Genomic DNA, 27,661 nt, shown 5'->3' on the forward strand with positions numbered 1-27,661 from the left:
TAACCCAACCTCTTCTTAATGTATTCATGATGTAACTGGGATGTATTCTGCACTGTATTCTGGGACATGGAGGGAAGTTTTAAAAGTTCATGTCACCCCTTCCTCGCTGTTCAATCTCGCCTTGAACCTGTTGCGCAATAAACTTGGATCTTCTGCATCTTGCTCCTGTCTCCGGCTGAGCTCATTTTCCTCCGCAGGGACCCGCGGACTTAGTCCGACGAGCTGGGTGGCAGAGCAGCCTCGCACCCAGATTTTAGGGTAACACTCCAAAAGAAGATACAGCGGTACCTTGGGTTACATATGCTTCAGGTCACAGTCTCCGCTAACCCAGAAATAGTATCTCGGGTTAAGAACTTTGCTTCAGGATGAGAACAGAAATCGTGCTCCAGCGGCGCGGCAGCAGCAGGAGGCCCCATTAGCTAAAGTGGTGCTTGAGGTTAAGAACAGTTTCAAGTTAAGAACGGACCTCCGGAACGAATTAAGTACTTAACCCAAGGTACCACTGTACTGTAGATAGATCACAGAAATCAAGATTAAAACATATAGTTGTATTGCATACATCCAGTGCACATGTTATGTTCTATACTTGGTAAGCACCCATTTAATAACCAGTGCCCTATCACATGGACAGTATTTTCTACATTGCTGACAATGTGAACTTAATAGAAGCTAACACAACTCATCTATTTTTCAGGTCAAGGGCCAGATCTCCACTTGGACAACCTTCCAGGGGCCACACGTCAGTAGTGGGCAGGGGTACCAGCAAAAGTGGGTGGAGCAACAAATATAAATAACCAACTTTGCATGGTAGGCTGCTTCCTCTTTATCCTCCATCTGGGAAAGCAAAGGGCAGGATCCGAGTTCAAGAATACATTTCAGCCAGACAAAAACACTCAAGGAGGGTGTAAAGCAGGGGACCAGTGAGGGGTGTGGCCTGGAGAGAGTTCTAAGGAGGCCGGCGTTTCCATGAGGCCAGGCAAAGCAACTTGCCCCAGTAGCAGGTCCGACCCTGCCATTGTACTGCTGCTAGCCCCTCCCTGGCTTCAACTATGCCACAGAGCTCTTGCCTTTGCCGTTAACACTGTGCCCTTGCTACTGCATAGTTCTGGCAGCATGCGTGGGTGAAGCATCTGTGGGTGAAGATGCAGTTGTGGTGGCGAGGCTGGCAGGCCATTGGCAGAGGGGTGTTTCGCCTACAGCAGCACCACATCCTAGGCTGTTCCTGATCCTCTGCCAAGAGAGGCTTGAAGAGCCACATGACTCTCAGGCCAGAGTGACTCCCCTGGTGCAGGAGATTACAATGAAGGGGAAAGTAGGAAATTAAAGCAAAGCTGTGCTCCTCTTCGGCAGCAATGAAGTGCTGTCATAAGCTTTTGAAAAATACATTGTTTTCCTTTGAAGGATATGATTTTTTCAAAAACCCTCCAGCATTGGAATGCGTGGCTCTCCTTTCTATTTGTTGCTGTTTAAAGGAGCGGACAGACTTCCCCTCCCACAGCAAGAATAGACCTCCTGCAGTCAGATTCCTCCCCCCCCCCCCAACCATTTGTGTTTGAACAGTTGTCATGCTGTAGCTGGAGGACGGAGTCTTAGTGCAAGGATAACTGCAAAGATGGAAGGCACTGCCGTCACTCCTAAACATACACACACACACAAATATTTCTTAAAGTCATATGCAGTTTGCTTGCATGGATGCGCCAGTATTGCACATGTCAGGCACCCTTTGTGCAGGCTTTAGGGCAAAGCAGAGGCTTCAGATACATGAATATGTGAGCAAATTGCACTAACAAACAAATATCCACAGCCAGCCAGGAGGATCAGGCTAATCTGAGGTCATGCACGTTCACAAATATCAATGATTTCCCCAAAACAAAGTTAATACGAACGCCTTCATTTTTAGAGGAATGTGGGGGAGGGGAATGCTGAATTCTCCCACACCTGTGGCTCGAGGTTGGGGAATATTAATTTTCCCGCTTGCCAAATCTGGAGAGATTATTTGTAATAACAGGGCATTTCTTCATGTGACTTAAGGCTCATTCACACTTTCGCTTGACCTGTATTTTGAACATACTGTGTATCAATTAATTCCTCTGGATCTGAGAAATTGTTCCTCTGTGGCTGTGCCTTGCAAAAATCAGATCTTACCTGCTGAATCAGATATTATCAGGTGCACGGAAAATTTTAAAAAAGATACTTTGATTACTGGGTGTCTTAGTAAGTGGGTAAGATTGGATTTTCATAAGGCACAGCTGCAGAACAATAACAGCTCTCAGACTCAGGGGAATTAATTGGTGTACATTCTGATTCTTTAAAAAAATGGGGCAAGTGAAAGTGTGAATGAGCCCGTCCACCCACCCACAAGGCTTTGATAACAGAAGGGTGACCAGCTAGCTACTTCTCATGCATTTTGTATTCATGATGTATTAGTATTTGTATGATTTTCCAAGTGCTATAACAAATCATCTTCTCATATTTGGCAAGAAGGCAAATTAATATTTCCCAACCTGAAACTTGTCAGGATTCCTTTCTGGAAAAGGTTTTTGTTTAGAAATGCGGAAATCTTTCAAAAGGGAAACCAGGCACACAGATTTGCAGCCGTGTATCATTTGAGAAGAATCATTTATTTGTCAAACATTTCAAAGGCCTCCTGCAATTTTAATTTGTTGCTGCCATGATGTTTGCAGCTATAATTTACCCCATTATTAACAGAGCTTTATATAAATTGGATTTCTCAACTTTTCAGCATACGATAAAAGAAAAGAATCACTCCTTCTCAGAAACAAAAGCTCTGTTGATTTCTGAAGAATAAAAGCTTGCAGTATGCAGAGGAATCTCATTAAAAGTTTCCAAAGATTTCCTCAGAACTGAGAGATAATGTGGAGGTCTGATGACAGTGCCTGGACAAAAGCCATCACCTTAAATTAGTCAGAAAGGAAATTCCTTTGAGGGCATCTGAAAGAGGCAGAGAAAAATGTCATGGAAGAAAATGCACCATTGTAACTGTTATCACTGGAGAGAAAGTTTGAGCTCTCCTTTCAGTTATTAAAATATGGAATATTTACGCACGGTAGAGAGCCCTTCATGGCATGAACTAGGTACTTAAAAACAAAGGGAATAGGATATGAAGGACTGATTTAAGCTATTAAATTAGTTTCCAAGGGTGAAACATCAGAAGTGTAAAACATCGTTTACTCTGTGGATAGAATACCAGAAGTGCCTTGCTGGATTGGACCCAAGGCATATCTAGCACAGCATCTTCTTCCAACAATGGCCAGATACCTCTGAGAAGCCCTCAAGCATGGCATGTGCAAAACAGCCACACTCATGATCCCCAGCAGTGGTAATTAAAGGCACATTGCCTTTGATACTTGAAGCAGTACATAGTCATCATGCAAGTGCTAACAGTAAACAAGTTTGAACTCCATGGGGAATTTCCTATCTACCCTGGTGTTTGAATCATCAGACATGGCAAATACTTTGAACTTCTCTGGACTAGAAAAGCCTTCTCCTTTCTGACTTAGTTGCTTTTGTAAAGCTGAATCCTACTCTAGCAGAAAGTATTTTTTTAAAAAATCTATATAGTGAGATTTCTGCACTTTAACTGCTCAATCACAGATACAGACTAGCATTTGTGTGTCTTCTTTTCCATTCGCTGCATTTTCTTTTAATTGTTAGAACAGTTTTTCACAGAGGAAAAATCACATACAGGCAATCATTATTATTCATTTGGTGGTATTGGCTTATTTATCGTTTAATGCCAGAAAGGACTCCTAAGCGGCATACGAATTATAAATACCCATAACACAAGTATTAAAAAATAAACATTCACAATTAAAATACACAATAAAACAACCCTAATACAAAACATGAGCTAAATCTAAACTCGCTGCTGGGGTTCTGCAGAGGATAGTAGAGCAACAGTAGCCATCCCTGTGATGGAGGGTGTGGATGTGTGGGTTGGAAGGAGGATGGTCAGGCCCAATCCCTGTGCCATCTCCAGGGTGGCTCAGGGATAGGGTCTGGATCAGGCCTGATGCTGGCTGGTGATGGCTATGACATCAGTTTGGGATCTGGAGCAACTCAGCTTAGCCCTGCCCCTTCCTCATCCTGGGAACACAAATTGCTCAAGGATCACCTTCTAGTCAAGCATCCTGTTTACATCAGTGGCTGGCCAAATGCCTCTGGAAGCTCACCAGCAGAGGGACGGCCAGTCCATGTTGTTTACATTCAGCTATGATACTGGGCAGCACACTGCCTCTGGACAGGGACATTCCATTTAGCACATCAGCTACTGTTGGAACTGTCTGTCAATTTGTCAAAGGTAATGGCCATCACTGCAATCTGGAGTAAATCAGGGGAGGGGAATAGCTTCATTATTAGCATAGTTATGAGGTAATCATATACAATGCCAAAGTAATGCATTGTATATAACATTTTATAAACACATTGCAGTGCAGGGGCAATTTGTCAGTGTACAGCTCTCATCACCAACAGGTTTTTACAAAAACAACAGCCTTACCTTGCCAAACACGTTTCCCCCAGCCACATAAAATATGAAATGTACATGGACAAGACATGCATTTTTCATGCTTAAGGGAAGGGCAGAAGTTTACGATGTACTTAAATTCCCTCAGAATTCTCTCTTTTCTTTTCTTTTCATCTCTTCCAACACAAGATTCCTAAGGAAAGTGAACCTTTTAGCTTAGGCATGGGGAACTTGCAGCCCTTAGGATATTGTAGGACTTCAGCTCCCATTAGTCCCCAGACAGCATGGCTAATGATCAGGGATGATGGGAGTTGTAGTCCAACATCACCTGGAGGGCTACTAGTTTCCCATCCATGCTTACACTGCTGAATCCATGTACAGCTCACATTATATACAGGTCTGGATAGTCCCTTGTGGTCCTGTATTAAGTAAAACCAAGGAAACACATATTTAAGATGTGGTGATGAAAATGACATCTACCCAAGAAAAGAAAGGGGGAAATATAGCCTTTTACCTTTCAGTTGCATTTAAAGTGTTGAATTGGTAAGGGTAGTATCCGATGATGTTTGTTTACAGACAGATAATACAGTGCTGACATTTACAAAGCACTAGCACAACCAGTGTTAAACACATCTGTATTGCCTACAACTGCTGTGCTGGGGCGGGCAAGCTGCAGAAAAGGAGAGGCATTGCTGAAAATAGCCTCCCTTCCCATTCTACTGATGAATTCCTTCTGTCAGCAGAGAGACAGATTTGGACACCTCCCAAGGTGCAGAGGGCAAGCAGTAGCAATTTAAACAGTGATCTAAAACTTTAATCCGTCATAACTGGAAGAACAGCTTTCTCTTGTAAGTCATACAATTTTGAGGCTGATCATGAGATACACGAAAGGGACCCTAATATGCCATGACACATACTCAAATTAGCCTATACCTTCACCATGAATAAAACAGTTCATGCCTAACTTGGAACCTGATCCAATCCACTGTCAAAAAGTAAGTGAAAGGGATAGAAATTGATTTTAATGGCTATTGTGTCAAAACTAGGCCAGGCTGTCACTGTTTTCAGGTGATACTCAGTCACATACCAGCAAATTCAAGTTGATTTGACACTTTTGTGATGGCAAAATGTACTGGAATGGTAGGATACAGATCAGCACAACTTTTTGTGACCCCATTGCAAACAACTCAGAATGAATGCTCAATAAAGAGCCTTTTATCTTACCTCCCCACAAACTTTATGAAATCACATCCAAATACTCAATAAGCTTGCCTGCAAGAGATATACAGTGGTACCTCGGGTTACATACGTTTCAGGTTACATACGCTTCAGGTTAGACTCCGCTAACCCAGAAATAGTACCTCGGGTTAAGAACTTTGCTTCAGGATGAGAACAGAAATCGTGCTCCGGTGGTGCGGCAGCAGCAGGAGGCCCCATTAGCTAAAGTGGTGCTTCAGGTTAAGAACAGTTTCAGGTTAAGAACGGACCTCCAGAACGAATTAAGTATTTAACCCAAGGCACCCCTGTATATTGTAGATTCCAGCATTGTATTACATTACAGTAGGCAACTCTAAAAACTGCACTCACGGAATAAAACCAGGTGCCAACTCCATGTCATACCTACTCAGTTGCTACACTTATACAATGGTGCAAATTGTACCCAGGGCTATCAGTTTTGAATTTCTAACGTTACTGGCTTTAGCTGTCCACTAAAACTCAATCCAGCTAATAAAGAGATGGTGAACCTGTTGATTTGGGAGTAGATGGACAATCTGTTGAACAGGTACTGCTCCCTATGAAGAGCGAGTGCTCCTGAACACAATATTGCTGATGATTTCTCAAGTGGCAGTTGTGGCAAGGGATGCTTTTCCAGCTAGTTCTGGCATACCAGCTGCACACTCATCTACTACATAGATGAGGAACCCATGGCTCTCCAAATGTTGTTAAATTGCAACTCTCATCAGCCTTTTTGACTAGGGCTGATGGAATCCAACAGCTTCTGGATAGTCACCTCTGTCCAATAGGCAGGCCCTCTCAGAGGTCCAGAGAGGCCTGGGCTAATTCATGCTTTTGAGGATACATTCACCGTGGACTAATATTGTGCTATCAAAACTTTATTTTGATGAATATGAAAATCTAAAACTCATTAATATGATAAAATCTGTATCAGTTAACCAAAAATGCCAGTGTCCTTTCCCCAAATTACATACCTTGTTTGCTTGAATTTGCAGCTCTAAGCTGACAGTGTATTGCATTTTGGTCCTATGTACATACAAACAAATTGTGAAACTTATCAAGTGTCAAAAAATTCACAAGGGTCTAAATTTGAGGCCCCCTTTGAGCTTTGGGTTCAGGCCAATTGGCCCCCTTGTCCCTCCTCTGGTATGTCCTTACAGGAGTAAAAAGAACCCTGCCTCCTCCATCATTCATGCCATACCTCTAACTTAGAGCAATATGTGTAAACTATTGTTGCTGTCCAGGAATGTTCTGGTCTAGAATGAAGCAACCACACTGGCTTCCAGATGTTGTCGGACAACAACTCCCATCACTGCATACCATTGGCTAACCTTGATCTATTCCACAAATAGCTTCAAATAGTTTCCAGGCATCATTCATACGGCTGGTGTTGAACTTCAAAGCCCTACACCACCTGGAGGAAAGTATTCAAAGTAGTGATTGTGCTTCTCTTCTCTCAGACCTGTATTGTGTTCCACAGACAATAGGCTTCAGACCTAACTTCTGAATGAAGCCCTTTTCATCCTGGAACTACCAATGAGGACTGCTCCTAGAAATGGAGATATCAAAGATTTAATATTGTCTTGGTTGAGTAACAGCATCCACCCTGAAACGAACAGTAGTAGCAAAGGCAAGATCCTGCTCTCTTTATCCTATTTTATGGATTGGGACCGGCAGGGCATCTGTGAGGGAAATTTAAGCAGACTGGGTGTTTTGCATGAGCGATTTTGGGACAGAAATCCATACCATTCTACCTGACCCACGTCCCAGGTTACTAACTCTGGACTACATTGCAGGGTTAGCATATGGAAAGTTACTTGTAAGTAAGGGCATAATCACACGAAGGCAGCCATCCTAGCGAAGTTTCTGGCAAAACCTGCATATGACCTGCTTGGGTATTAATAAATCGCTGGTGGAAGCTGATATAGAAACTTCTAAAGGGGCTCAAGATCACACGGAAGCTATCGGGACCTTGGTTCTCTGTAGGGTGTCCGTCTGCTTGTGTGTATGTAGGCTATAATTTGGGTCCACCCCGTCTGGGACTAAGACGCAAGAGGGTGAAACGAGCAGGATCTGCTGGAGGCAATAGGGAGCGACCCTGCAAGCCCTGGTGCTGCCACGGCACCGTCGCAACCTATACTGCGGGGCCGTCGGGAGCCCCTCATTCTCTTTGATCTCCCCAAGCAGCCCTATTCCCTGAGCCGCCATGACACGCTCCGAAGGCTCTCACTCCTGCAAGGGGAACTCGGAAATCCCGTCTGTGTGGGTGGAGTGGGGGGGGGGGAGCCACACGCGAAACCCGGGCTGTCCGCTCTACTTTTTTCCCCTCGCTATATCTCTGTGTTGCCATCTGGCCCCCTCGCCACGTCCAGGTTCCGAGAGCGCGAAGTGCTTCCGGTTCGCGCGGCGCGCGAGCTCCGGTCGCCGGGTTCTGCTTCCGGCGCGGCTGGTTCCTGGGACGCTCTCTTGGGGGTGAGGCGGGGCGGCTGCTCCTCTTTCTTCCTTATGGTCCGGCCGGCGCTCGGCGGGGCTGCGGGAGCCCCTATGGGCGCAGCCCGCAAGTCTTCCAGAGCGGGGCGCCCTCTCCCCCTGCCCCGCCCCTCTCGGGCACCCCAAAGGCCGTGGGTGGCACTCGGGGGGTAAACATGGCTAGCAAGGAGCGCCCTACAACCGCCCCCCCCCAGTACCTCCAAGGGTCTGCTAGTGGAAGCGCGAGGCCCGGACCCTGCAGAGGGGGCGGCGATGGTGGAGGGGACCTAATGCAACGCTCCAGACCTCCCTCCCGTGCACACCTGCTGGGAGCGTTTAGGACGCAGCCCTCGGTGCAGCAGGAGCCTGTCTGCGTCCCTTAACCTATATGAATTGCGCAGCGCCTGCCGTTTTACGCAGAAAGGGGCGATGAGCTTCCTCGAAGGGAAGCCCGACGCCTGGCCCGGCTCCTTTCTCCAGTCCACGTGCAGAAAAGCAAGTAACACCTAGTCATGCCGCTGGAGGATCTAGGCCAGTCGCCCACGGCCGGCTTGCAGCAGTGCTGCGGAGTTTCAGGCAAGAGGCTTTCCCAGCCCTGCCTCGAGAGGCCAGGGATTGAAGCGTTCAAGGCACTGTGCTTCTGTTTCTGAGCTGTGGCTCCTTACTGAAGTGGAAGGCTGCAGTTGGCAGAGTTCTGGTCTCCGCACCTCTTAAATATGCAGGAGACCCTCCCCCCCATTAAGAGTTTGGTAATTCTAGTGTTCTGAAACAAGGCAGCACACACGGTTTTTGAAGCTTGCAGATTATCCAGTCAGGTGGCTGGTGTGGACATGAGCAGGTATCCCTTGGGAACTGGTGTCTAGTAATGTAATATATTACTGACTTATGCAGCTTTTCCCTTTGCTGAAGTCTCTTGACATATCTTCCAATTTATACAATCTCTTCCAAATTTATACAAAATTGCCACAGATGTGGACCACTAATTTGTTCAAAATGTAGCAGCAGTATTTGTCTGGTTTTCCAAGTAGAAGTGAAAAGAAGTTAAAATGTTAGAATTCTTTTGACAATCATTTCTTCCTTCCCTATAGGTATATTTTGAACATATGTTACAAATATGGCTGTCTCTCTTATTATAAAATGGGGTGGGCAGGAATTTTTGATAACCACCTTGTCAGAAGAAGACACAGTGCTGGATCTCAAGCAGTCCCTCAAAGGACTTACTGGAGTGCTCCCAGAGCGTCAAAAGCTTCTTGGACTTAAAGTAAAAGGTAATATTTATTTCATGCTCCACCTTTCTTTCACTGTTTAGTAGGGTTGCAGAAACAGATGTGGTTGTCAAATTGGCCAGCTGCTAAGGCATATCTGTTGCCTTTTGTCCCAGATCCACACTTTCTTCTTGCCTGGTCCATGTGTTAAAATTGTCATGGTGGAGAGAAGACTGACTCCTACACTTGGAGTGGGTCAACTTAAGGCTTCCATTGTCCTTAATTTCCTTCTCTCTCTCTTTTTCTAGAATGACCCACTCATGTGCTTACACACACTTACAAAGCAAGAATTGAGAATCAGAATATGCAAAACTAATCTGTGTTAAATGATCCGATGTGTGCAGGTGCCAAGGTTTCCCCCAGTCCAGAATTTCTTGCAAGAATTTCTTGCAGGCATCAGGTTGGCCACTGTGAGACTAGAATTCAGCACACTCTTCTAATGTTTTTTATGAATATCAGCAAGTATTAGGTGACCTTAAAAAAATAGGCTGGGGGTTCACTTTTTGTTGTTGACACTGCACTTCCAGGAGGGGGGTGGGAAGCAGAAAGAAAGAAAGAACTCTGGATTGTAACCAGCAAAGTCGTCCTGCTAGCAGAAAGACTTCTGTTTGCTCAGTGGGACTTCCTCTCCTTCTCTCTACATGTGCCCATGCTAAATCTGTTCCAGTGGGTTGCAGGAACCCCTAGAACACATTTGGGGAGGGGAAGGAGAATAAGTTACATCAGGGAGCAGGAGAGAAAATCTTACTCTAGGTTGCCAATATCATAATATTATACACGTCTACTCAGAAGTAACACTCATTGATCTCAGTGGAATTAACTCACAGGAGAGTGTCCATAGGATCGTAGCCTAAGATCATAAGTTAGTGTTTTAAAATACAAATCAGGTGAAAGGAGAAAGGAACAGCTGCAGAAGAAATCGCTCATTTTTGCTGAGGAAGCTGTAATCTGTTTATATTGCAGGCAAGCCAGCAGACAATGATGTTAAGCTTGGATCACTAAAATTGAAACCAAATACTAAAATCATGATGATGGGGACTCGTGAGGAAAGCTTGGTAAAATACTTTTTTCTATTTAAAACACATAAAAACTAATAATTACAGAAAAAATGATTATAATAAAGACATGTAATTGCCTAGAAATAATGTAGGGTTCATGTGTATGTATGAGAACAAGCAGTGTAATTAATTTTCTGATTAAATGTTAACTGACAAAAAGTTGTTCAAGCCAGAGGTTGGTCTATATGTGGTGTGAACTGAAGGTGTTCCAGGAGGGGAAAGTGCTCATGTGCTCAAATCCGGATTGCAGGTTTCCCACAGCATCTGGTTGGCTGCCAAGAGCAGGATGTTGGACTATATGGGCCATTGGTCTGATCCAGCAGGCTCTTCTTACCTTCTTAAATTCCTTTAACCAATTGATTTTCTACCCTCTTGCCACCAAAATAACTGCATTCTTCCAAAGCAGCCAAGAATGTATAGGTTGTTCACATTTTCTTAATTTGCTTCATCACTGATTCCTCATGTTTATATTTTCCATTTTTGTGGGCTGTCAACTTGATCAGCCACTTTATTCTCTTTATGTATCCTCTGTAAAAAGTATCCAAACTGGTGCTTTAAGCAGTGTGTGATGTTTAATTCTGAATGTTGCTCTTTGTTTAGACAATGCCTTGGCAAAAAGCAAAAGTACTTTTAAAGGTCAGGGGATGGAAGCAGAAGTATATCTCATTTTGTTTTTCTGTACAAGAACTTTCAAATACAGTCGTACCTTGGATCCCAAACGCCCTGGAACTCAAACATTTTGACACCTGAACACCGCAAACCTGGAAGTGATTATTCTGGTTTGCGAACATTCTTTTGGAACCTGAACATCTGACGGGGCTTCTGCAGCTTCTGATTGGCTGCAGGATCTTCCTGCGGCCAATCAGTAGCCACAATTTGGTTTTTGAACATTTTGGAAGTCGAACGGACTTCCAGAACGGATTCTGTTCGACTTCCAAGGTATGATTGTAATAAAATAAGTTTTCGGTGTTTTACTTTTGTTGTAGGAAGATGTCCTTGGGCCACCGCCTGATAATGAAGATGTAGTCAATGATTTTGACATTGAAGAGGAAGTGGTTGAAGTCGAGAATAGGTGAGTTTGTTGTTGAATAGAGAAATAATTGGCTGGCTTATAAATATGCAACAGCTGCATGTCATTTATATTGTTTGTTTTTAGGGAAGAGAATCTGCTGAAAATCTCCCGCAGAGTTAAGGAGTATAAAGTGGAAATATTGAACCCTCCGCGAGAAGGGAAGAAATTGTTGGTCCTGGATGTTGATTATACCCTGTTTGGTAAGTAATGAACTTCATTTTCAAGACATTATTCCCTGGGCCTGGTACCTGCTGATCTCATGGTTCTTGGCAGTAGACCAGAGAGTTGCTCTCTGGGTATAGGTAGGTTCATTTGGGTTCCACTGCAGTCCTGGGTGCTATGCACATGGTCCCTTGAATGGAGTGTAGGCGTATGCCAGAGCACAAGTAAGGAGAAAAGATGCTGGCATTCAAATAAGGTTTTAAATGACTAATATGAACTGGCTGACTTTCTTCTAGACCATAGATCATGTGCAGAGACTGGGCTTGAGCTGATGAGGCCGTATCTGCATGAATTCCTGACATCTGCATACGAAGACTATGATATTGTAATTTGGTGTAAGTTATTTACTTCACAAATTGAAAGTGTTTTCATTATGCCTAGAGATGCATTGCCATTTGTGACGTAGGGATCTCTGCTGGAGATGTTGTGGACTTGATCTGCATCTTTTACGCAGTGCTTGATGCTGAACCTTTCTGTTGTATTACATCTCTCAAGCCAGCAATCATGAGAGGTAGTTTAATGGAGGCTTTAGCCCTTGCGGGACAGTCAGCACAGAACCCCTGTGTGAACGAAAATCAATACTTGATTTAAAATACCCTCCTGAACAACTTGATAAAATACTCTCTGGGGCAAGTACTCTGATTCAGAAAATGGGTTATGAATCCCTGTTGGTCGTAAACATGGGCTAGGATCCAAAGACCTACTTAGGTAATCCAAAGCCTTGGGGATGCCCAGTAGAGTGATTGTGAAACTTTGCCTTGCTTTAAATGAAGTTTGTCATGCTGCATTGGGACTGTGTGTGCTACTGTAGGAGAAGTTCAAATCAAAGTCTCCCTTGAGTGTTCAGAACTCATTGCATGGTCCCTGGGATCTAGGACATGAGAAGGAAAACACACTTAATGCCAGCTGTTGAACCACTTTATTTGACACTTCCCATTTGTTTGTGTTTTTGTTGTGCAGAAGTAGATCTAATGCTCCCCTCTTCTCCTTGTGTCAAATTGAGTGGTTGAGCATCGTAATGCTGTATTGCACCCCCATTGTATTTTAAAAGCTTTTTCTTGTTGATATATTAAACATTGTGTGCTTTTTGTTTCAGCATCTTTACAGTAGTCCACACTTAAAATAAGCCCCAAGGTATCCAGATACCTAAGATAAGCAGAGCTCAGATAAATAGGAATACACACTGTTACAGTGACATGGTGGTAGCATTGGGATTAGAGACTCCCTGGGCAGATTCATGCAATTGTTGGATGAGCTGCTTGCCACGAATATGCGAATGCAGGTGAAACTGAAAAACACTTCAGATGAGAGGGACTTGCTGCATTGAAAACTAATTTGGAGCCTGCATTCATGAATAATTAGCTAATACCCAGAATAGGATGACACGGTATTAAAAGATGCCTTGAAAATACTTCACTTGAAAATACTTTGTTTATTCCCTTTCAGCTGCTACCAATATGAAGTGGATTGAAGCTAAAATGAAAGTAAGCCCGATGTGTAAGCTTGTGTGTGTTTTGATTTTCTGGTGTTTTAGAATGTTCTTTGTGTGATCTGCTTCACAAAATGATTCATAGTATTTTAGTCATAGCATGGAACTCTGTTACAAGTGCTAAAATTGGCATGATTAATACTGTAGCTTTGGCCCTAAGTTCCCATGAATGCCTCCCTCCTCTTGTGGAATGCTCCTACTGGTGACATGCAGAAGGAGAGGCAAATTATAGGAGATTGGTAAACTACAGCAGCGATGAACCTGTGTGCAAAATGTCCTTAGGTATCGTTTTTCATTGCAGGAGCTGGGAGTGAGCACCAATGCAAACTACAAGATAACCTTCATGTTGGATAGTGCGGCCATGATAACTGTGCACACACCAAGACGAGGATTAATTGATGTAAGTGTCCTCTCACCGACCTCTTTTTTCAAGGCAGGAGCACCCACCCATCAGCACCCTGTTCTAAAGATCAGTGTATGCAATTCAGATTTCAGTACAGTCGACCTTGGAAGTCGAACATTCAGAAACCAAAGCTCGGCTTCTGATTAGCTGCAGGAGCTCCTGCAGCCAGTCAGAAGCTGCAGAAGCCCCGTCGGACATTCAGCTTCCAAAAATAGTTTGCAAACCAGAACAGTCATTTCCAGGTTTGCAGCATTCGGGAGCCAAAACGTTCGAGAACTAAGCTGTTCGAAAACCAAGAGACGACTGTGTGTTAAAATATGGAATAGGTTCATCACAGTAAGAGCAACAGTTCTAAGAGACCCGATTGGCTTTTTGCCACCTGTTGAAGACTCCTCTTTCAACAAACGTTCCAGATATTTTTATCCCAATTGGTATCTGCACTCGATTTGAAATAGTTTTTATATATGCAATTGTTATATGGGTTTATTGAATTGTGAAATTGCTTTGAGTCACTCCATAGGAAGTGGTTCATACACAAAATTAAGAAGTAAGCGTGCCAAGCCATACATATAAAAGAAATACAGCTTGGCTTGCTTGCTGTGCTGGCTGGAGAAACAAGGACTTTCTGCACCAGAATGGGTTGTATCCAGTGAAGTTCTCCTGTTTACTCAAGAGCTTCCCCCAATGCTACAGGACTTTCTCCCTTCTTCCTGGGTGCTCCCACACCTTCTCCCAAATCTGTTCTGTGGTGTTCCCCATCCTTCAGGAGCACATTTCTGCAAATAATCTTTATACCGTAAAAGCAGAATACTAATGGTAAATTCTGTTGTTGAAATGCTGTTTCACTTGAGGTTTTCTTACAACTTTACATCTACAGGTGAAACCCTTGGGTGTCATATGGGGCAAATTTTCAGAGTTTTACAGCAAGAAAAATACTATTATGTTTGATGACATTGGACGAAATTTTCTTATGAACCCACAAAACGGACTAAAGGTAATGTTTAGCGTTCTTTTATAAATGCCAGCTTACCTAGTATGGGGTGTTAGGGGAGGGGGAATACGTCTGGTAGGGGAGAGGTCATGCTCCTTCTGGGGTTGTTTATCCACCTTCGCTCCTCACTCCGCACTCAACTCTCACCTGTGGCTCCTTGAAGTTGTCCGCATGTGACAGTGCCCACAGCCCAGCTAATGTCTTGACTGGCTGGCTAAACCAGGTGAGGTAGCCAATGGGTCTCAAACCCTCAGTGAGTTAGGGACTTCCCCTGCATATGAAGACAGGCTGTGGCCGATTGAGCGGATGAGACTGAGAGTGGGTCCATTCCCTCTCGAGATTGAAGGATGCTAACAGCCTAGAGGAAGAAAACTCAAGTGGGTTGAAATTTGGGAAATGGTGCCAATGGAATGGGTCTTTGATCCTGTTTGCACTACTGCTGGTTGGGTGGCAGGTCACTGTTGTACCAACATGCCAGTATCTGTATTCCTCACTGCGCCCCATCTTGATTGCAGCACTTCCCACATGGTTGTATGGAAAGAATTACTCTTCGAATGAATATTTTCTATTGTTTGTGCAGACCTTCCCTTTCTTCACAGCTCCATGCACACATTTCAGCTTTTGGATTTCAGCCATTATTTGGAATTGCTTTGACCTCGGAAGTTGTGCCACTCACCCTTTGGGATTATCATATATTTGTGATCTTAGATCATCCTGCAAGGAGCTGAGAGCCAATGTTTCTGGCTTCACAATCAGCCTATGAGGCAGCTCAAACTGAGAGAGCCTGACTTTCCAAAGATACTAGATAAAGTTAAAAGCCAAGTTAGTGTTTGAATTTCTCTTATCCAGCCCTGCCACTCTGGCCACTGCACCGCATCGTTCCTATGATAAAGCACTCATAATAGCTACAATGGTCTTTGGAAGCTTCCCCACCCCACCCCACCCCTCGTCATGCCCCCAGTGCATGTGAAGACAAGATGTTTTGTAGTGATCTGGCAGTTGCTTATCAAAGTTTTGATGGGGTATTTAAGAGTGCTAGAAATAAGTTGTCTGCAAAAATGTAGGCAATTTGTGCTTTAGTACCTAGACTAAAGGTATAATGTAAAATAATGGAAATTTGAAGACATAGTGTTTAGCATTCATACTATAAGGTGCTTAGGGTGTGTCCAAAGCATTTCACATTATCTCAGTAGCTGATTCCTGCCAGGTAGTACTGTCATCCCCATATTGCAAGCAGACATGTGCTTACATAACCACTTGTCTAAGGCCAGTCAGTTGATGACAGGCAAGAGTTAAATAAGGAGCTTCGCATCTCAGCCTCTTACTGAGGAGCCCTGTGTATGCCTACTCAGACGTAGGTATTTAGACCAATAGAACTTGCTCCATAGCAAGACGTAGGTATTTAGACCAATAGAACTTGCTCCATAGCATCTTAACAGCTAATCTGCAGTGGCCTTCCTATTTATACCATTGTGTTGCCAGTGGTAACTATTTTCCCTTTTTGTGACATCAGTGGGCATATACAAGGTGGCAGCAGAATCTTGTTGCTTTTGCTGTAATGCACCAGTGGCAGAGGCCTCTGTAGGGACCTGTCAGAAGTATTAAAGACCATGAGAGAAATGTGGCCTGAATGAAATGAAGGGACAGGATGTACCCATTCTGAAATGGTTGTCAAGAAAGTTACATGTCAGTGTCTCTTCTTTTTCCGCCCCTGCCTCCCAAACATTTCAGTGTTTTTGGAAAATGTTTGTCCTGGAAAAGACATCTGGCTCTTGTGGCACAAGCGTTGCCCTTTGTAAAGTCTCTCTGCTTCTTGAGAAATGGTGACAGATGAGTGGAAATTGCTTTAAAAGTGCTGTTCAACTAGATGGTGGCTTGATGGAGTGCACCGCTGACAGAGCGGTATCATTGCCTCCCCCTGGGAAAAGAGAGCCGGTGTGCTGCAGCTCAGACTTTTATTGACAGCAAGACAAATTGGAGGTGACCGTTTATGAGAAATGCTGCTGTAAAAGGAATCGAGATCAGATGTTCTACCAGAGGCAACAGAATTTAATCAGCCATTCCACATGGGATTAACTTATTGTCCGCAGGCCTTTGATAAATGTGACAAGTGGTGCTTGGAATGAGCTTTAGAAGCCTCTCAGAAGGACGTGGTCCCCACTGTAGACCACGGTGACAAAGATAACAGCAATTGTCTCTCCAGCTTAGTTTTTGTGTACCTAGCAATCAAGTATGCACAGAGTGCTCTTTATTTCCTTTTGGACAGAGTTCTGGGATAAACTGAAGCCTGAAACAATGTGCTGTCTGGCAGAGCGCATGCTTTGCTTATGGAATGACCCAATTCAGTCCCTGCCTTCTCCAGTCAAAAGGGTCTTAGGTGGTAGTGCTGTGGAAGAATACTGCCCTGGCTTTTGGCAGCCACTGCCACTCAAGAGTAGATAATAGAGGTTATGCTGCAGTTTTGGCCTCTCTTACCTTGGAGTAAGCACCATTGAATTCAGTAAGACTTCTGAGTAGACACGGTTAGGATTTTTGCTGTTAGCTCAGCATATTGTATTAATTTACATGGCCCTTAACAATTTTGGTTCAGGATACCTTAAGGACTGACTGTTTCCTTATATCTCTACCTGATCCCTGAGATTTTCATGGGAGACTCTGTTGGTGATCCCCATGATGCAGATGCATGCCTCATATCGACCAGCAGCTATGCACCTAGTAGTGTAGTTCCAACTGTGGAACTCCCTCCCAGATGAGATAATCTAGCAGTCCTCCTCTCCCTATTGAATTTCAGGCACTTGATGACCTTTCTATCCCAGCATGCTTTTGATTGCCATGTGAGTGCTATTTTACTTTTTTTTCAGTTGTGGTTGTTATTTTAAGCTTCTTATTATATGACAGGTGCATTTTTTATTGATCTGCAAACTGCTTAGAGGCTATCTGTGGTGAAAATAAGTTATGAGTGTATCACACTTTCTGATACCCATATAATTTCTAAGATTTCAGGTTGGGGTCTTAGCATGTAACTAAGCTGAAGTATGTAGAACTGAGATAATCACATATTCCTCCCCTGTCCTCTTCTTCTGTTTCTGTCACATTTTCAGTTGTAAGCTCCTCAGGGCAGAGGGCCAGGTTCTTGTACTCTGTAAATAGATAACTAGATAGATAGTAATCTTAATGGAGGATGCTCCATCTTAGATCTTCTGCACCCATCTTCTTGGATCTTAGATCTTCTGCACCCAAAGTGCGTGATCTGTTACTGGGTAAAAGGCATACCTGTTGCCTTTGTAGCTTTAAAGTTTGCTGTGTAAATTTCACTAACTGTCGTATTAGTGATTAGTCACAGTCAAACTTCCAATCAGGGTACTTGACAGGGTACTCTCCATTGGGAAACAGCAGTTGACAGTGCTGAGTGGGTTTTTTAGTGGATGAATGCATGGTGCGTATTTTCTTTCCGCAATGGGAGACTGTAGTTCTTAAGACCGGAAGAAACACCATTCTTTGCATATAGGCCCTAGAAGAGAGGGCTGCATTTGGGAGACTGCCTTCCTTCCTGGCAAACGAGAAGCCAGCCCTGCCTTGTAGAAACACAGCACAGTTCTTATGATGATGGCAGGGAGAGGAGTAGAGGTCGATGCTGGAGGACTGGAGTTGCTGGCAGCAGTGGATTAGGAGGTGGGAGGGAAAGAAACAAGATCTGCAGTTGTGAAGTGAGACCACTTCTCACCACCCTCTGACTTTTTAAATGTGTGGACATACTGATGCATCTGCCTATGGCGACACTGCAGTAGAAAAATTACATGTTTTACTTTTAGAGTGGCTTTGCATTTAAGTGACATTGTATGAATAATTGTATGTGAATAGTCATCTTCATGTTTCCCCATATAATAACCTCCTTGTATAATATATAGAAGCCATAATGTAAATTCTCAAAATACAGCTTGCCTGTGTTGTGAGTTCATGTTCACATGGAGGCCTGATTGGCTCTTTAAAAAGAGCTTTTGCTAGTTTGTTTTTAGCAGTAAGTATCCTGCAACAAGGAGAATGTTGCCCTTGAGTTCAGCAGCTGCTATGCTGCGATGTAAGTTGCTAGAAGCAACTCAGTAGTTCATAAAAACATTATTTGCAAATACTCTGAAAGGTTGATTGTTTGAGCTACTGCGTGGATATGAATAGGACATGGGGGAAGGACAAAGTCCATTTGCAAATAATACTTTGGGCTTTTAGAGTACATTGCAGGTCTCTGCAAGAAGGGAGGGATGGAGCCTGCCTGGCAAGTAGAATGGAACCAGAGAACTAAGCCAAAGGGTCATGTTCTTAGACAGGTTCTTGCAATATTATCTGCTCAACAAATGCTAGCATGTTAAGTTTGGGTATGTTCTCTATTTTTCTCTTTTAAGATATGTATCATTTACACCTGGTTTCTTTCTCAACAGATAAAACCCTTCATGAAAGCACATTTAAACAGAGATAAGGATAAAGAGCTTCTAAAACTTACTCAGTATCTCAAGGAAATAGCAAAATTAGACGACTTTTTGGAGTTGAACCACAAACACTGGGAAAGGTAAGGATGAAATGCTGTTGTTGTTCAGTATTGTGCTTCAACAATATCAAATTTTGCTTCCTGCTGGCCCAATCTGAACTGATAGCAACTCCATTAGCAGAGGTGCCTGAATTAGTGTCGGTTCAATTTGTTAGCATTTTGTGTACGATTTTTTCATATGCAAATGTTTAGGAAAGTGACAAAGTGACAAAGACAATACCATGGCAGGATGGGATCACCATAAAAACACAGTAGCCTTATGTCTGCAACCAGGGCATTCCTAGTTACATATAAAACAAATACAGTGGTACCCCGCAAGACGAATGCCTCGCAAGACGGAAAACCCGCAAGACGAAAGGGTTTTCTGTTTTGGAGGCGCTTCGCAAGACGAATTTCCCTATGGGCTTGCATCGCAAGACGAAAGCCCATAGGGAAATGCTGGCGGTCGGGAGCAAAGACTTTCGCCCACAGCCGGCCTTCAGAAGAGGACCTCTTCTGAAGGCCGGCGGGGGGCAAAAGTCTTTGCTCCCCCCCGCCTGCCTTCCCCCCGCCTGCCGGGGGCGATCTTAAAATGCTGGCGGGCGGGAGCGAAGCGTTCGCTGCCGACCCCCAGCATTTTAAAATCTCCAAGGGACAGCAGAGAAGTCTCTGTCTCGGGGAGATTTTAAAATGCTGGGGGTCGGGAGCGAAGCGTTAGCTGCCGACCCCCAGCATTTTAAAATCTCCCCCTGTCCCGGGGACGTTTTTAAATGCTGGGGGTCGGGAGCGAAGCGCTGCCGACCCCCAGCATTTTAAAATCTCCCCGTGTCCCGGGAAGGTTTTAAAATGCTGGGGGTCGGGAGCGAAGCGCTGCCGACCCCCAGCATTTTAAAATCTCCCCGTGTCCCGGGAAGGTTTTAAAATGCTGGGGGTCGGGAGCGAAGCGCTGCCGACCCCCAGCATTTTAAAATCTCCCCGTGTCCCGGGGAGGTTTTAAAATGCTGGGGGTCGGGAGCGAAGCGCTGCCGACCCCCAGCATTTTAAAATCTCCCCGTGTCCCGGGGAGGTTTTAAAATGCTGGGGGTCGGGAGCGAAGCGCTGCCGACCCCCTGCATTTTAAAATCTCCCCGTGTCCCGGGAAGGTTTTAAAATGCTGGGGGTCGGGAGCGAAGCGCTGCCGACCCCCTGCATTTTAAAATCTCCCCGTGTCCCGGGAAAGTTTTAAAATGCTGGGGGTCGGCAGCCCGACCCCCAGCATTTTAAAATCTTCCCGGGACACGGGGAGATTTTAAAATGCTGGGGGTCGGCAGCGCTTCGCTCCCGACCCCCAGCATTTTAAAACGCTGTTCCGAAGGGGGGGGGGACACCTGCCCCAGCCGCCCCACTTCGGAAAGCTGTTCCGAAGCGGGGAGGGAGGGCGGGGACATCTGCCCCAGCCGCCCCACTTCGGAAAGCTGTTCCGAAGTGGGGAGGGGGGGCGGGGACATCTGCCCCAGCCGCCCCACTTCGGAAAGCTGTTCCGAAGCGGGGAGGGGGGGGCGGGGACATCTGCCCCAGCCGCCCCACTTCGGAAAGCTGTTCCGAAGCGAGGAGGGGGGGCGGGGACATCTGCCCCAGCCGCCCCACTTCGGAAAGCTGTTCCGAAGCGGGGAGGGGGGGCGGGGACATCTGCCCCAGCCGCCCCACTTCGGAAAGCTGTTCCGAAGCGGGGAGGGGGGGCGGGGACATCTGCCCCAGCCGCCCCACTTCGGAAAGCTGTTCCGAAGGGGGGAGGGGGGGCGGGGACATCTGCCCCAGCCGCCCCACTTCGGAAAGCTGTTCCGAAGCGGGGAGGGGGGGCGGGGACATCTGCCCCAGCCGCCCCACTTCGGAAAGCTGTTCCGAAGCGGGGAGGGGGGGCGGGGACATCTGCCCCAGCCGCCCCACTTCGGAAAGCTGTTCCGAAGCGGGGAGGGGGGGCGGGGACATCTGCCCCAGCCGCCCCACTTCAGAAAGCTGTTCCGAAGCGGGGAGGGGGGGCGGGGACATCTGCCCCAGCCGCCCCACTTCGGAAAGCTGTTCCGAAGCGGGGAGGGGGGGCGGGGACATCTGCCCCAGCCGCCCCACTTCGGAAAGCTGTTCCGAAGTGGGGAGGGGGGGCGGGGACATCTGCCCCAGCCGCCCCACTTTGGAAAGCTGTTCCGAAGTGGGGAGGGGGGGCGGGGACACCTGCCCCAGCCGCCCCACTTCGGAAAGCTGTTCCGAAGCGGGGCGGGGGCGGGAACACCTTCTGAAGGCGGGCGGGGGGCGAAAGTCTTTGTCCCCCCTGCCTGCCTTCCCAGGGGCTTTTAAATCGCCTCGGACAGCGGAGAAGTCCTCCGCTGTCCCGGGGTTTTTTAAAATGCTGGGGGTGGGAAGAAAAGCCCTTGTCCCCCCCCCCAGCCTTCAGATGAGGTCCGGGGACAGACTGTCCCCGGACCTGGTCTGAAGGCGGTTTCCCTAGGAACGCATTAATTGATTTTCAATGCATTCCTATGGGAAACCGTGCATCGCAAGACGAAAAAACCGCAAGACGAAGAGACTTGCGGAACGAATTAATTTCCTCTTGCGAGGCACCACTGTAGTCCCAATGACCTTGGTGGAATCTACTTGCTGACTCAGGCTAGAGAAGTCTGGGCGTCTCAAAATTCTGCTAGCTGCATGCATTGTACGTGGCTTGGCAGTCTTGGCTCTGTACTTGAGATTTAACTGCAGTTGACTCCAATGAAAATGCATACCAAGCATTTTCACTTGCATAAGGAGCTAACATTAAGGCATTTTCCTTGAGAACTGGACCATAGCTCCTCCTCAAGTCAGAATGCTTCTAAACTTTGGACCACCAAAGTTTCTGTTCCTTTTCCCATTTTGGTGTGAAGGATTTGACCTTAGGGATCTTGGTTAGATCTCTGTATTCTTATGTATAGGTAAAAGGTTAAGGTAAAGGATCCCTGGACAGTTAAGGTAAACTGCCTTTCCGTGCGCTCTGGCTTCTGTCACAGTGTTCTGTTGCGCCAGAAGTGGTTTAGTCAGGCGGGCCACATTATTATGTATACAGGAGGGTTGAATTGTGAACCAGCTCTACTTTTTAAAGACTCTTTGTAGGTGGAGTGTGCAACATTTTTACTTTAGAGCAGGTGTGCCTGACGTAAAGTAATGCAGCCTTCTCCATCCCTGCAGGTGATGTTAAGGCTCCAACTCCCATCAAACCCAGCCAGCATGGCCAATAGACAGGAGTGATGGGAGGTGTAGTATAAAATCCCAGGTTGGAGAAGGCTTTGTGAATAGACGAACTATTCAGGACTATGAAACCAGCACTAGGCTGTAGTTTGGAAGGCATCTGTGCTATCGGCAAGGGGTTGATCTGTTGAGTCCTACAAACTGACTGGTGTTCAGTCCAGATCTGTGTGCTGTGTTCACTATTGAGATCACCTCCTGATAAATTTTATATTTACTTCGACATTTATTTGTTGGAAGCTCAGAAATTAGAGGCAAGAAGTTGCTATTGGTCAGTAGACATTAAAAGTGCATCTGGGGTAATCGGCTGTAGATGTGTGACTCACACCTGCTCTGCAAAGCAATATTATCTGGACTTGATGGTTCTAGCACATTTTAATCAGGCTGTGGTTAGAAAATGCCCAGCACTTCACTCAAAGTCGTGAGTGTGAACATCCACATTCATCTTACAACGTACTTTCTTATGCCACAGTTGCTAAAGTAACTGATAACTCCTGATAACACATGCTCAAGGCATGAATCTGAGCAATTTGGACATGATTTAGACACTTTAATAATTTGCCCTCTTTTTGAGTGCGTACTTCTTTCCCCCACCAGCTGTAAATTTCAGAATGCTATTTAGACAGCTCAGTCCAGATCTTTTGAGAGAATTTTTTAATGCCCAAAGGTTTGTTTTACTGGTTGGATCTTAACAACGAATGAAAGATTTGTGCTGATATTTTAGAATATTAATATGTGCTACTGCTGAAAAATGCTCTCTTAAAATTCTAGGGCATATGAGCAGTGCATATTGCCTAACTCTTTTTATAATTGATTTATTTACTCCTGCTACCCCTCAAGACTACAACTATTTCAGTAGAGGAGGTGCTGAAAGATGAAGAAGTAAACTAGGATAGTACTATGAATGCTTTCAGAACATCGAGAATCTATTGTACCAGTAATTCCATATGTTTTAAATGCACACCCTGTGTATGTTGAATCCTGTTATAAATGTTTTATTTTTGGCTTTTTCTTCAGGTACCTTTCAAAGAAACAAGGACAGTAGCTTTATTTTGTGACATTGAAACCAGGCGGAACATAGAGACCCTTTGACCTTTCCTCTTGTGTAAGCTAGAATAAAGTAGTGCTGGACACTGACTTAACCACCCGAACAACCGCTTATACTTGGTCTTCCCGTTGGTTTGCTCTAGGTCTCTCTGTCTCTCTTCTGAAGATCGCCACTAACAACTGAAAGGGAAAATCATTTGCTTTCCCCTTCCTCCCTTGCATTTATCTCTGGGGTTACTATTTAAAAAGCAATGTCATTTGTACTGCTACTGTAGTATCCCCAAAACTTTAAAGACCACATTGTTTGGAAATGGGGTGGAAACCCCCCAACATTCAGACCAAAAAAAAAGAGGAAAATCCCCCAACCCAGATATTTACTATGGAGCCAGTTTGTTTTTTCTGCATTCTCAGTTCTAGAAACCATTTCCCCTTCCCTGTTTATGGTATTTAAGTCTATGAACTATAAGATGTCAAATTATGTATTAGTATGTCAAGTGTTCCTTTTGTACAAAACAGTTTTAAGGATGGAAAGCACCACTAGAGGGCAAAGATGCCTTCATATGTGGATTGTGATAATAAAACTGTTATGACTGGAGAGAAGAGGAGGGATTTGAAAACAAAACCTTTTAATGCTTGGTTGAAAAGCATTCCCTTTTTGTTTTTTTGTTTAACAACAACAAAATCTAACCAGAGTAAAGGTTTAAACCTGAAAAGAGCTAAGAGCCTAATTCCTTAAAGCATGAACATTAGCTGTTCTGTTCTTGTTAAATCTTGTCAGGATACAAGCTCTTTTACTGGCAATATTCAGCCACAGCTGTTCTAAAGTGTCACTTGTGCTGCTTCAACCTGCACTGTGGAAGTGTGATGCGCCTGCTGTCTCGCATTGCCGACAGTCCCTTGTCATGCCATTCTTGTATTTGAAAGCAGATCGCTCCTTTCAAATAAAGATAGCATATATTGTTCTTAAGGAACTATAGCAGGTCTGCTAATAATAATGATTATAATAATAATAATAAATGCCTTTTCTTAAAACCTGTGTTCCATTGTTTTCTCAAGCTTCAATACAAACAAGGCCATGAGTCTCATTCTCTACCGACTGAACTATCCATGCCCTGTACTTATGCCACTTTTGATTCCTGATTGGATGTATAACAAAGTATGCTGTGTGTATGTGGTTTGCTTCCACTATCCAGAGGGTTTAAGAGGGTTTGGAATGGATTTTAGTCCTTATATCTGCTAATATAGCGTCTCTGGTGGAAAGTCCCACTTCAGTTGTAAAAATGTTCACCTTCTATTCCAGGCTTCCTCAACCTCTGCTCTCCAGATGTTTTGAGACTACAATTCCCATCACCCCTGAGCACTGGTCCTCCTAGCTAAGGATCATGGGAGTTGTAGGCCAAAAACACCTGGAGGCCGAGGTTGAGGAAGCCTGTTCCATTCTTTAGAGCTACTGAGAAGCTGAATAAGGAGTTCTCAAGGTGTGTTTTATAGGACTATTCAATAGGCATTGCAGGAATAACAGATAACTTCACAGAGTAATTACAGTTTCTTGCTCAACTCAAATTTGCATCATTTAGCAAAAGGTGGAAGAGAATCCTTTTGTTGCAGTGAGGAAATTACTTGGAAGCAATGAACGAGTAACTTTGTTATGCACAATTCAGGTGCCCATTCTTAAGCAGTGACCATACTGGGCAGCTTTATGATGGGACACTTCAAATGTTTGAGGAATGAGCTTAGTTGTACTATCACCAAACATCCCATTCTCATTCTGTTCCAGTGGCAAATCCAAATGCTTTGGAGGTTTTAGCAGTGCAGATGCTTCGTACTGCGTATGTACAGAGACCTCCACGTGTGCATGAAGCATGGATGCCTTAACATAAATGCAAGTTCTCTAAGCATGTGGTGAGGCCTTGCTTGGTCTCTCAGAACTACTAGACCTGACCAGAAGTCACAAACCTTTTTAAAGTGGCCAGATTCTTGCCTACTTCAGCGTGGTTCTGCCAGAGGAACCAGAAGCACATTAATCAGAATCAGAAACTTGACATCAAATCCCTCTTGGTGCAAAATTTGGCTGTCACCAAATTCACTCTTAACAAATTAGTTCCTTGTGAATGGTGGCAACATGGGCCGTAGCTCTGTGGTAGACATAATAGTATCCCACTATAGTTTTGTGCGGAGTCTATGGCTTGCCTTCACAAGGTCCTAGGTACAATATTCATTTCCAGCTAAAACGAGCAGGAGGCAGGTGATGTGAAAGACCTTAGCCTGAGTCATGGAAGACAGCTGTCAGAGTAGACAACAATGAAGGTGGTTCCATAGAATGAATGGAGCACTGCCCCACCAAACTCAAGTCTCTTCCTCAGCCACCCTCTAACTGCCTGCCTCCTTCCTTAACACCCAGTGCAGAAGTTGCACATGTCAGCCTCATTACTGCTGCCTTTGTGGAACTTAGCAGGAAGAAGGATGGGGACAAAACCAGAAATCGTTGCCTAGTCTTCTGATTAGTTCTGGATCCACAGAGCCATTAGGTCTGGCTGCCTACTGTTTACCTCCATGCCTTCCACTCTACCAGTCACAATGGGTGTCAGCCTCCATTCTAGCTTAGATGAACATATAGGGGTGTGGGCCCACTGAAATTAATGGGCATGGCTAATTTAGGTCCATGGATTTTAAGTTTGTCTAGTCCAAGTAAAACAGTTGGATACATCCCATAGTCTGACCTGATAAAAGGCAGCTTCCTGATTCTGGTGGCATCCTCCCTTTAAAGATCACCTTGTTATCTTTGAGCTCAGGGGGATTCTCTTATATTCCTGACAATTTATTTCAGAGATAACTGAACAGTGAAATGTGCACAAACTGAATTTTCCAAAGGTGGGAAGCTAGAAAGATGAAAATTTGTGAATGGTTTTTGCTTTTGCTTTTTTTAAGGCACTAGAGGGCACAAGCGCAACTGAAATATACACTGATTCCTAGAATATTCAGCATCCATGTGGGCCTGTGTAGATAACTGTAGCAAAAAGCAATAATGTGCATTCTAGTCTTAGTAAAGCACAATGTTTAAGACCAAGATTTTGCAATTTTTATATGTGAGGCTGACATGGTTTTCTATTTAAAAACTATTAAAACTAGTATAGCTTGTTCAAAATATTATCAAACCATCAAAAATAATTCAATAAAAAATTAGAATTAAATCGCTGGAAGGCTAAACCTTATGGAATAAGCATGTCTTAAAACATTTTCTAAAAGCAAATGAGACAGTTTAATAGTGTGCCTCAATGAGAATGGAATTGGATATCTTTTTAAAAAGTAGGTTCTTAATGTACAACCCCACTGAACATAATTTTAATCTAATCAACTAAAACTGGGAGATGGAGGGTACTCCTTTCCATAGTTTAAAACTTAAAAAACAAAACCTAACTAAGCATACTCCAAAGGCGACAATGGCAAGCGATAGGTTGACTTTAGCCAAAGTCGGACTGTCAAGTTCCTGGGAGACGGAGCTGCTCCCTGCCCCTAAAAGTGTTCCCAAGAAAAAGTGCTTCCTCCCCTCTCTTGAATGCCATCCATTGATTTATATGGATGAAAGTAAAGTTGTGTACTTGGAACATTTTTAGGATGACACCTAAATATTGCATAGGCATCTGCATGAAAGGGGAGGGGAACAGGCTGAATTCTCACAGAAATTTGGGGATCACTGCGCCTGTACTTTTGCCTCATATTTCAGTTTCTACAAATGTATGAAACATTTTAAAAAAACAAAATCTGGAAATCGGGATTATTACTTATCTGTGGGGTGTGGGGGACACCCACCTTCCCACCTACCCCATGGGGACTCATGACCACTTGAGAGGAGCAGCTTTCCCCTCCTGTCAGTCAATAGTCTTGCTGTTAGGATAATCTTTTCTTGGTTCCACAGAACTCCTCTGATGCTTTGAGAGAACTAGGCCTTAAGAGTTTCACCATGTCGCCACTGGAAGCTGCTGGGTGGGGAGGAGGGTGACTAGTTATGGAAGCTACTGTGTACTTTTCATAACATACAGATACTGGAGATTCCCCCCCCCACTGGCCCAGCACCCATTTTCTTTGCTTGTCACCCCCTCCCCATAAAGGTCCCTAACACATGCATGATTAACTGGTTGGATTAAAAAAGAA

At 44.6% G+C, this 27,661-nt stretch overlaps 1 protein-coding gene across 2 annotated transcripts; it reads left to right on the top strand.

Annotated features, from left to right (window-relative positions):
* The first annotated feature begins 8,092 nt into the window (after positions 1–8,092).
* Positions 8,093–24,541, top strand: UBLCP1 (ubiquitin like domain containing CTD phosphatase 1). Of its 2 annotated transcripts, none has more exons than XM_028718383.2 (11): positions 8,093–8,194; positions 9,280–9,459; positions 10,420–10,511; positions 11,501–11,586; positions 11,671–11,786; positions 12,045–12,143; positions 13,255–13,292; positions 13,599–13,697; positions 14,578–14,694; positions 19,125–19,252; positions 23,480–24,541. In XM_028718383.2, exons 2-11 carry the CDS (start codon positions 9,306–9,308, stop codon positions 23,505–23,507), a joined length of 957 nt encoding a protein of 318 aa, XP_028574216.1. In that variant the 5' UTR covers positions 8,093–8,194; positions 9,280–9,305; the 3' UTR covers positions 23,508–24,541. The 2 variants fall into 2 exon arrangements, with proteins under 2 accessions (XP_028574216.1, XP_077780762.1); XM_077924636.1 differs by lacking the exon at positions 8,093–8,194 and adding an exon at positions 8,749–8,767.
* Positions 24,542–27,661: the final 3,120 nt, after the last annotated feature.

Source organism: Podarcis muralis, chromosome 2 (genome assembly GCF_964188315.1).
Source record: "Podarcis muralis chromosome 2, rPodMur119.hap1.1, whole genome shotgun sequence".
Taxonomy (NCBI): domain Eukaryota; kingdom Metazoa; phylum Chordata; class Lepidosauria; order Squamata; family Lacertidae; genus Podarcis; species Podarcis muralis.

Bases quoted from the DNA above. Each gene is read 5' to 3' on its own strand.
- UBLCP1 (XM_028718383.2), top strand. From the start codon at position 9,306: ATGGCTGTCTCTCTTATTATAAAATGGGGTGGGCAGGAATTTTTGATA. The intron at 11,587-11,670 runs GTGAGTTTGTTG...GTTTGTTTTTAG, and splicing joins GTGGTTGAAGTCGAGAATAG to GGAAGAGAATCTGCTGAAAA. The intron at 14,695-19,124 runs GTAATGTTTAGC...CTTTCTCAACAG, and splicing joins ACCCACAAAACGGACTAAAG to ATAAAACCCTTCATGAAAGC.